At 43.2% G+C, this 10,223-nt stretch overlaps 1 protein-coding gene across 1 annotated transcript; it reads left to right on the top strand.

The window, feature by feature from the left end:
• Positions 1-2,105: 2,105 nt before the first annotated feature.
• On the top strand, positions 2,106-5,385 carry LOC124683267 (NAC domain-containing protein 35-like). Its single transcript, XM_047217822.1, has 3 exons — positions 2,106-2,527; positions 2,701-2,972; positions 4,467-5,385. The coding sequence occupies exons 1-3, from the start codon at positions 2,263-2,265 to the stop codon at positions 5,085-5,087; spliced, it is 1,158 nt and encodes a 385-aa protein (XP_047073778.1). The 5' UTR covers positions 2,106-2,262; the 3' UTR covers positions 5,088-5,385.
• The last annotated feature ends 4,838 nt before the right edge of the window (positions 5,386-10,223 follow it).

Here is a 10,223-nt window from a genome sequence, read left to right as displayed (position 1 = left end):
TGACGATGGTGGGTCTTTGCAGCATGATGGAGCGAGGTCTCGGCGATGGACGCGTGTAGGGCAATGGTGTTGCCTAGCATAGCATCGTTCCGGAGATTACGTCAGGCCTAGCAAGGTCAATGCCTTGATCCCTCTTCAAGATGGGTCGGCGGAAGTTGGTGGCTCCAGCTCCTAGAGCGTTCACATACGGTGCACACAGATGAACTGCTGGATCCATTTGTGCTCCTGGCCAGCCGTTGGGCATCTTGGTGAGGCCTCCAAATTATATGGTATGGGATTGGTGTGAGGTTATGGCGCATGTCCCTACCATGGTCACCCCCATTAACAAAATTGTAGGTATAGTGTCAGATGTCGCCAAGAATGTGCTCTGGGTCGATCAATTGTTTTTGACAATCTTTATCAAATAATATAATAGTAAGAATGTGCACATTATTTTGATGCAGATGCCGGGTTGAACCTCCTTAAAAAAACTAGCTTGTATTTCTCTTGCGTTGGTGTCAGAAATTTGGTATCGGTGGAGTGGTGTTTGGCATGCCCATATTATGTTGGTGTTCTTGTGAGCTTGGACATGTATATTTTTTTTGTCTAATCTTACCTTAACTAACTGAACAACTCTCTTATTATTTATTAATTAATGAAAAAAAACTATTTTTCCTAGTTTTGGAGAAGTACAAGCCACGCATACAAAACACACCGGATTTCCTACCTCTCTCCGCCGATGTGGAGACATATCACATATATGAGCTAGCTAGTTGGCTGGCAGCAGCGGCGGAGCTAGATCAGAGCCGACCATGGTGCACACAAGGTGAAAATCTGTAGCTATACAAAGAAAACCAAAATTTCCCGGGATCCTGTGCACCCTGTTGGCTCTATAGGGATCCGCCCCTGGCTGGCAGTGTACAGCTAAGGAATGTACGTGCAGTGAAAATAAATGTGAAAATAAATGATACTCCTTCCGTTCATAATGTATTTCTCTTGCGTTGGTGTCAACTGTTTGGTATCGGTGGAGTGGTGTTTGGCTTGCCCATATTATGTTGGTGTTCTTGTGAGCTTGGACATGTATCTTTTTCGTCTAATCTTGCCTTAACTAACTGAACAACTCTCTTATTATTTATTAATTATTGATTAATGAAAAAACTACTTTTGCCTAGTTTCGGAGAAGTACATGCCGTGCATACAAAACGCACCGGATTTTCTATCTCTCTCCGCCGACGTGGAGACATATCACATATATGAGCTAGCTGGTTGGCCGGCAGTGTACAGGTAAGGAATGTACATGCAGTGAAAATAAGTGATACCCCTTCCATTCACATATATGAGCTAGCTAGGTTTAGTTAAAGATAAACTTTAAAAAATTAACTAAATATCTAGAAAATATATCAACATCTGTTTGTCAAACACTATTTTTTTTTAATTCAGGTAACTGTGAATAGAGGAAGTACGTAGTACTAGTATGTATTCCAGGCTAGGGCTAACATACAAGTACACGTCGTTGCTCGAATTTATGTGCCACCGCTGAGCTCGCTTTCTATGGAGTGGAAGTCCCCTTCAGCTCCATCGCCCCCCTTCTTATAAGTGTTTCAGCTCTCAGTCGGCCAACATAACTTCCTAGTACTACTACTGTAGCGGAGGTAGTGCGTGCAATGTTACCTCCTTTTTACCAGGGGCACTTACAGTGGAAGAGACAGGTACAGCATGTAACAGATCGAGCTGTGATAATCCAATTCCTAACTTAGCTAAAAGTAACAGCTATTAATACCGGCATGTATACATCAACAGGTCCTCTTCTAGCCTGCAGTTGTCTAAGTTATAACTACACACATCTTGTAACAAAAAAGTTTCTAAGTATACTGTACTCCCTCCATTAATAAAGAAATGCCGGAGATTCATCTAAATTCGAATGTATCTATAGCCTAAAAATTTTTCTATACATTAAAAAAGTATTTAGATACATCTAAATTTAAACGAACTTACGACATATATTTATGGACAGAGATAGTACTATTTTCTCTCGTTAATTATCTCTCTACCCCGGACCACCACCAGCTAGATCAGTACAACTTGCATCAATCAGTCTCATTTTCCACAACGCCGTGCGTATCACCGTGTGGCGTGTATGTGTAGCTAGGGCTAGTGGTGTAGCTAGCTTGCACAATCTATCTAGGACTAGTACTTCTTCAGTCCTCTTCTCCCCCTAACAGCTTTGCTTGTGCTATAAAGGGCGCCGGCGGAGGGAGGGTATTGGGGAACGAGGTGATCGATATGACTCGATCAAGGCCGACGACCACCATGGGCGGATCGGTACCAGACCACCAGCAGCAGCACGGTGGCGGCGGCGAAGTCGACGGCGTGCAGCTGCAGCAGCACGGCGAGCACGTGGAGACGGTGATGCCCGGGTTCCGGTTCCACCCGACGGAGGAGGAGCTGATCGAGTTCTACCTCCGTCGCAAGGTGGACGGCAAGCGCTTCAACATCGAGCTCATCGCCTCCGTCGACCTTTACCGCTACGACCCATGGGATCTCCCCGGTATGCTACTGCCCAACGAATCCACCTAATTATAATCATGGCTTCCCACCGCGCATATGATTTCATGCACACGTGACTTGAGATCCCCTTTAATTAACTGATCTCGTTGATTTCATGTGAACCTATTCACCTTTTCTCATGTGACTCTCGATCTCTACATATGCTGTGTATAGCTCTAGCGTCGATTGGGGACAAGGAGTGGTTCTTCTACGTGCCTCGGGACCGCAAGTACCGGAACGGCGACCGGCCGAACCGAGTGACGCCGTCGGGGTACTGGAAGGCGACGGGGGCGGACAGGATGGTGCGCGTTGTGGAAGGCAACCGCTCCATCGGCCTCAAGAAGACACTCGTCTTCTACGTGGGGAAGGCGCCCAAGGGACTCCGCAGCAGCTGGATCATGAACGAGTATCGCCTCCCACACGGCGAAACCGAACGATACCAGAAGGTACTACTAAACCTGATCGACCTACCTGTTGATGTGTTCTGCTAATTGTTGGATCGATGTATAAGCATCATGCCTTTTGTACTTTTGTTAAACAGTTCCTTTCATAATTAATTTACTGCTATTTTTTCACAAGAAAAAGAAGAAAGAACTTCAGATTGCAAGAAATGCGAACAGATACTTGAATCTTGAGGTGTTTAAATTTTGAGTTTTTGGGGAGAGATCTTGTTGCAAAAAGCATAAAATGACCCTGATGTGTCCACTCAGAAAGTAGTTCCTTTAAACTTCTGGAGTGTTGCGTTGATATGATATATGATGCATGGCTGGAGGGATTTGCTTTTGCTAGTCGTTGGCATGTGTATCCAAACTGGTACTGTTTGCACATATTTTGTCTGCTGAAAAGGTGTTCGAAGTGCATACTGAAAATTACGTGCGCAAAAATTTTGGTAAGGTCCAATTAAGAACTATATACAAGATCATTCTTGTTTTTTTTTTGCTAAACTACTATAAGGGTTTAAGATGGTGTCCTTTTTTTTTTGTATATCTGGTCATTTTGTTTGTTTTATAGGCAACAAAGAGTTAAGTTAATTAAATTTTGTGGAGATCTGTTTCCCTTTTAATTTTTGTATGGATCGATGTTGATTCTTGACTATATAAGCCTTCATTGGAAATCTGTTACACTCTTTCACATACAGGTTTTTCCTAACCACCATTTATCTTACCTTTTTGTAAGTATATGTACATGACATCCTTGGTATGTATAAAGCTGCAACCCTGTGATAACTAATAAATAAAAAGTGCATTCTCCTTTCCTTCTCCATTTCTTTGTTATGCACTGATCTGTATTCATAGTTTCATACTCTGATTAGAAATACAAATCCTTTTGCGATATTTCCCATAAAATATGGTACTTGACCGTAGATTTATATGCAATGATGTTAACTCACACTCAAAAATTATATGTACAGAAGGCATGCATACTTTTTTCGATATATCTAGTAGTATGTCTGATGTTTTAGGGCTTGCAATCTTCTGTTTTAAATACACTGTTAAAATGTTTTTTTGGCACAAATCTAGGACGTACAGTTTAGATATGATGCATATAGTGTGTTGCTGTTCCTTTTTGGTGGCTTCGAGATCAGCTCCTAATTTCATATAGCATGAAACAGATGATACAGAAGTCTTTTGTGTGCCTAGTTTGCTTACAATTTGGTATCTTCCATTCTTCCATTCTTCCTTATGACCTTTTTAGGAAGTGGGTCTCGTCTCATGTTGTCATGCATACGCATGCACGTGAAAGCATTTGAATGGGTTTTTTTTTTCAATCCATACATAACACTAAATAGTTACATAGAAATAGAATGCACCTATATTTGCATTCTAGAGTAGGGATATATAGTGGGAGTCTCTGCACATATTTGGTCAACCAATTTTCATTATGATTATGCTAATTAATTAAGAATCCATCCATGAGACATGTGTGTGCATATGTGTCAGGAAATTTCGCTCTGCCGGGTCTATAAACGCCCAGGGATCGATGACAACTTCCACCTCATCGGCACAACAACACGATCGTCTGGCTCAAAGGCCACAACAACGAAGCACACCACAACAGGACATAGGGCTGCGGCTGCGGCGGCGCACCGCCGCCAGCCGCCAATGTTCGTGGACGGCGGCAGCCACCAGTCATCATCCGCTCTAAAGTCATACAACACTCACGCTACCCGGGGGACGAACATGTCCCTGTCTGCAGCAGTGGCAGGGGCGACACCACCGCCAGTAATGTTCCGGTCGACGGCTTCCTCCCTGAGTTCCATCACGTCGACGGAGGAGGACGGAACGTCACTCTACCACCACCTCAAGGGACCAAACAACCCGGTAGCAATGCAGCTGCCTTCTTCCACGCACGCTTCCCTGCTCAACACAAGCTCCTCGGCAATGGCAACCATCCCAATCGACGAGCTGAGTAGGGCGATCGGAACTTACACCCATGCTGCAAGCCCTAACCAGCCGACGCCGCCATTTCAAGGCCCATTGCTTAACTTCCCTAGCTTGGAGAAGATATGGGACTGGAACCCTCTACTAGAATCTCCCAAGGTTTCCACAAGCTTCAAATAACTTGGATTCTTAGTTGCATGCATGGATCGATGCTCTTATTATATAGGAGTATATGCTCCCATTATATGTAAACTTATGTATATGTACTATATAGTCCATTATCCGGGCTAGGACAAGGCTATATGTGCAACGAAATAGGTAATTGGTTATGATATTTCTAGTCCACCCATGCAATTAAATGTATGTAAAATTTAATTGGTGTAACACTGTCTATCCATTTCAGTTTTATCCCAGAGACCTTGCAGTGTAACTCAATTGGAGGAGTTAATAAAGGCTAATGGAAGTTATAGATGCGTGATCCTATCTTTTTTTCATAATATTCAACATTTAAATTAAGTATGCATATATATGTAGACATGGTTTTTCTGTATACATATATCCGTACAAATATCTGGTTTCCTCTATCTGGTTTGCTCTTTCTAAGAGAGCAGTAGATTCTTTCATCGCTGAATTGCGCACAAGAATTATGCGCTGCTTTAGTTCTTTGGAATGTGCAACTGTCCAGTTGATCTGTTCAAAACCTCAAGTCACACATAAATTTTCTAATTAAAATGTGAATATTTTGTAATCATTGGATCAAGAAGATACGGCTCAAACCATTCAATCCTAGTTGGCCAAATTTTCCCTAAAAAGTATATCCGTTATGTAGATCCGCTACATGAAACTGCTCCTCATATGACTGTATGCCCTATATGGATAAATATAATTTGGGCAAGGTTCAAAACAAGACTAATAAATCCTATATGCTCGGACTCTAACACGCCATTTCATATCAACTTATCTGCACTTTTATTTAGAAAAGTTTCAAGGACATGGGTTAGGATATACTCCCTCTGTCTCAAAATAATTGAAGTTCTATTTTTTTCCTTTCTCGAAGTTTGACCGATGTTATAGGAAAATGTGCCAGTATGTGCAATGTTAAATCTCTACATAGTATGAAACTTTAATGTGTGATAAATGTAACAAGGTTAATTTCATGGTCCAGGCGTTGATATATTTTCTATAAAATTGGTCAAACTTCAAGAAGTTTGACTTGGGGTGAAGTTAGAGCTTCAATTATTTTAGAACGGAGGGAGTAGGAACTATGGTATTTTCTCAGTACATGTATATATCTTTATTCTTATCAAACTTACTTTATTGAATATACAGAGGCAACCCAATAGAATGAACATGTCATCTCAATATGGCAATAAAGGTTCCAAATGGTAAATAAAACCAACTTCAAGTTCGTGTGAAGTCGATGTTTTTTGACAAATCAAATCGTAATATCTCACTGTTCCTCCAAGCACGTGGTGAAAAAACTACAAAAGGTTGGAACTTTACTTCGAGGACTAACCTCAAAGGTTTGGTGTGGCGCATGAGCCACCCATCCTAATAGTTGGTGACTTTCAATCGAAAAATGCCAAGGAAAGAATAGAGCACCAAAGACCTAACTGGGAGAAGTATTAACCAATATAAAATGAAACCACCAAAAATTATGTTAAGTTCTCGGATGAACATCCACTAGATTAGGATCCACCCATCGTTTTACTAGACATATACATTACAATCTCCTTGGTGTCGACTACGGTAGGCACACCGAAATGAAGATAAAACATGGGGATTTCCATTTCAAATTAACTATGTAGCATCCACCCTTGGAAAGTTGCTAATTAAGGAGGACACACACCAAACATAAAATAACCTTCTACATGCCAAGCCTTGATCCACATCCGGGCTTGCTCCACTTCCTAGAATGTATTGTATCGTCTGACGGCCGAGGTGAGTGGAGCCAATGGAAGTACCGGTGAGATGAATAGGATGGTCTCTCTAGATCTTGGAGAATAGGGTTTGTTCTTTTGTTTTCATTCGGTAACTTTATCTGGCATTACATCAGGGATATATTAGATAAAGTGGCAAAATGGATATTAAAACATAACAAAATAAAAATTCCATGATGTGAGCATTGTTTAACATTCTCCGGGATTGCTGATCATTTACTCACTTAAAATTAATAGTAATAATACATATATTTGAGTATATGAATTATATGTGTATATTGGTAAGTCTGATATATGATTGTGTGGTTTGTTTCATTGTTGTCTCTTTCAATTCCTGAAATGGCATCCTTTCATAATACCTGTATTACCAGCTCCAGATTTGTAACTTGTTGTCACATTTTTTTGAAACAATATTCGTCACATATGCATATACCTCCGGATTTAGAAAAACAATATTCAGAAAACAAGAGAAGAGAAATATGCATCCGGCTCTGATCCTTTATTACACACACAGTTTGGGATCCACGGACTACAGTTTCTCGTTTTGGGATCCACGGACTACAGTTATTCGTGATCTCTCCGTTCCAAAAAAAAAGTTGTCTTAAATTTGTCTAAATTTAGATGTATCTAAACACTATTTAGTGCGTTGATACATCTAAATTTTAATAAATCTATAATATTTTTTGCGGGACAGAGGGAGTACATGAAATGATGATAGCACTCTCCGGCTGCTACTTCTTGGAGATATATAGCGAAAACAAAGACGCCCATGCATCGGAAATTTGGTTTACTACTAGATAGATTGTGATTAATTTAATCTAGCTGAAATTACCTGAACTTCTATCGTGTGATCATAATCCTTTGATCCAATGAACTGTACGCTCACGTACAGTAGCCAGCTTATACTTCTGCATCTTTTGGTCGATTTTGCTAATGCATCTCCTTTTTTTTTTTGTTTGAGGGTGTGCTAATGCATCTCCTAGTTATTCTTTTCCCGTCTCCGATGAAGTCTGCGGGCCGTGGGCGTCACGGAAGAATGGGCTTTTAGCGACACACACACTCTCCACATTTTGTCAATGTGAACTCTTTTAGCGTAGGCTGGAGGCGATGGTAGGTGAGGGAGTTATGATTACGGAAGTTAGCACCGCAACTGCCCAGCCAATACAGGCACCGCTTCCATGAATGATCCAATTCATGGATGGGGCCTACTTGGGCGATTTGCTATGGTTTTGTCCGTTGAGTTTATTTTTTTATGGCTCTGCTAGCACAAATCTGCTCGGTCTCGTTTCAGGGACGTTTTCTGATTTACCCGTCATCTGGCCCATTAACACCTTCGATGTATCATCCTCGGGTGATTTGCTATGTCGACATGTAGTTAGTTCGATCTCACAAAAAAAGACATCTAGTTAGTTGCCGCAAGCTCACATGGCTTTTTTTTTCGGAACCCCTTCTCTTTTTTTTTTTTGGTGTTTGCACTATCTCTAATGCATCGCTAATGGCTCTGCGGGTTCTTGTCTTCCTCATCTCCGGTCATGACCGTTCTAGAGGGAGAGGTAATGGCTCCCTTCTATGGCAGGTGCCCCGATGAGCCACCATCTTCAATGACGCCGTGCAGAAGGCCTAAGGTGGGGATGGCGTCGTAGTGGCCACACTAAGGAGAGGACGATGCCGGAGTGGCCAGACGACGCATCGTCGCGAGCTCCCAAGCATGGTCATGGAATCTCCCATCTCTAGCGACGCCACGTAGGTGCATGTGAGGCGCGATGAAGTGTCGTTCGAGGACGTGGCCTCACCTCGGCCGCTGTAAAAAACCCTAGATGAGTTGGAGGATTGGATGACCAGCGTAGAGTTTGGCCTCCCGTATATATATTAACAGAGTTTGAGGATAGGTATGTAGCTCCAATGTTATCACACCATAGAACAGGCGAACGACCCTGTTTGATCCTCAATTCCCAAAGTAATGACTGAACCTAGATGATCTCGGCAGTAGCAATGGCAAGAGCCTTGTACTCCGATTATGTGCTAGATCGAGAGACGGTGGCTTGCTTATGAGCACTCCAAGCGATCAAGTTGGACCCATAGAAGATGGCATGGCCCCCCCGTTGATCGTCGGTCTTCTGTGCTCCCAGTCCAGTCAGCGTCAGAGAACGTTGACAGAAGACCCGAGGAGTTAGGCCAAATATACGCAAGCCATAGCAGTCTGTCATACTGACATAGCGCAAGATCCGCTTCACTGCTGACCAATGAGAATGCCGAGGAGCCTGAAGGAACTAGCAGACCTTGTTGACAGCAAATGACAAATCTGGGCGAGTGAGGAGTAAGTACTGAAGACCTCCAACAATACTGCGATAAGTAGTTTCCTCTTCTGGAGACAAGAGGTTGCCATCAGTGCTGGTGAGCTTGACTGTCACTGTCATGGGTGTAGAAGCGTGTTTGCACTTGAGCATACCAGCACGGCGAAGAAGATCCAAAGAGTATTTCTTATGTGTGAGAGCAAGTCCCGTGGCAACGGCCTCGAGGCCAAGGAAATATTGCAAGTTTCCCAAATCTTTGACAGGAAACTCAGAACGCAGCCCCTAAATGAGACGATCAACCGCAGTAGTAGAAGAACTCACCAAGATGATATCATCAACATACACCAGGAGGTACATGGTGAGATCCGGTCGTTGGAGAAGAAACAATGATGTATCAGCCGTCGAGGGAACAAAGCCACGAGAACGAAGAACATTCCCTAGACGTGCATGCCATGCATGAGGTGCCTGTTTGAGACCATAGAGAGCCTTGGACAGGTGACACAGGTGCTGGGGACGATCTGGATCCACAAAGCCAGGGGGCTGACGCATATAGACCTCCTCTTCCAGAACTCCATGGAGAAAAGCATTATGCACATCTAGCAGACGCATGTGCAAGCCATTAGTAACAGCCGGAGAGAGAAGGACCCGAATAGTCGTCGGTTTGACCACCAGACTGAAATTATCCGTGTAATCAATTCCATAGCGTTGTTTGAAACCCTTAGCAATGAGAGGTGCTTTGTAGCGCTCAATGGATCCATCAGAGTGCCTCTTGACATTGAACACCCACTTGGAGTCGATGACGTTGACTTGAGGTGGTGGAGGCACAAGTGTCCAGGTCTGGTTATGAAGAAGCGCCTGGTACTCCTTCTCCATCGCCAGTGTGGGATGCGTAGTGCGTCATGATGATTGGGAGGTTCAAGAGCCGTGTCCATAACACCATGAGCCTCGCACGCAGCGAGCCAGGCAACAGAACCATCAGTCCACTGCTTCGGCTTAGAATGGTCGGTGCGGCTGCGAGTAACAGGTCGAGGAGGCGGCGGAGGCGGTGGTGGCGGTGCAGAATCCGTCGAGGGAGACGATGC

The sequence above is a fragment of the Lolium rigidum genome, chromosome 1 (assembly GCF_022539505.1).
Source record: "Lolium rigidum isolate FL_2022 chromosome 1, APGP_CSIRO_Lrig_0.1, whole genome shotgun sequence".
In the NCBI taxonomy this organism is placed as follows: domain Eukaryota; kingdom Viridiplantae; phylum Streptophyta; class Magnoliopsida; order Poales; family Poaceae; genus Lolium; species Lolium rigidum.
The sequence above is the reverse complement of the archived record's forward strand: the minus strand, read 5'-3'. Positions and strand labels throughout refer to the sequence as shown.

Excerpts from the sequence above, each read along its gene's own strand:
- LOC124683267 (XM_047217822.1), top strand. The coding sequence starts at position 2,263 with ATGACTCGATCAAGGCCGACGACCACCATGGGCGGATCGGTACCAGAC. Across the intron at positions 2,528-2,700 it reads CGACCCATGGGATCTCCCCG|CTCTAGCGTCGATTGGGGAC; the intron begins GTATGCTACTGC and ends TGCTGTGTATAG. Across the intron at positions 2,973-4,466 it reads AAACCGAACGATACCAGAAG|GAAATTTCGCTCTGCCGGGT; the intron begins GTACTACTAAAC and ends CATATGTGTCAG.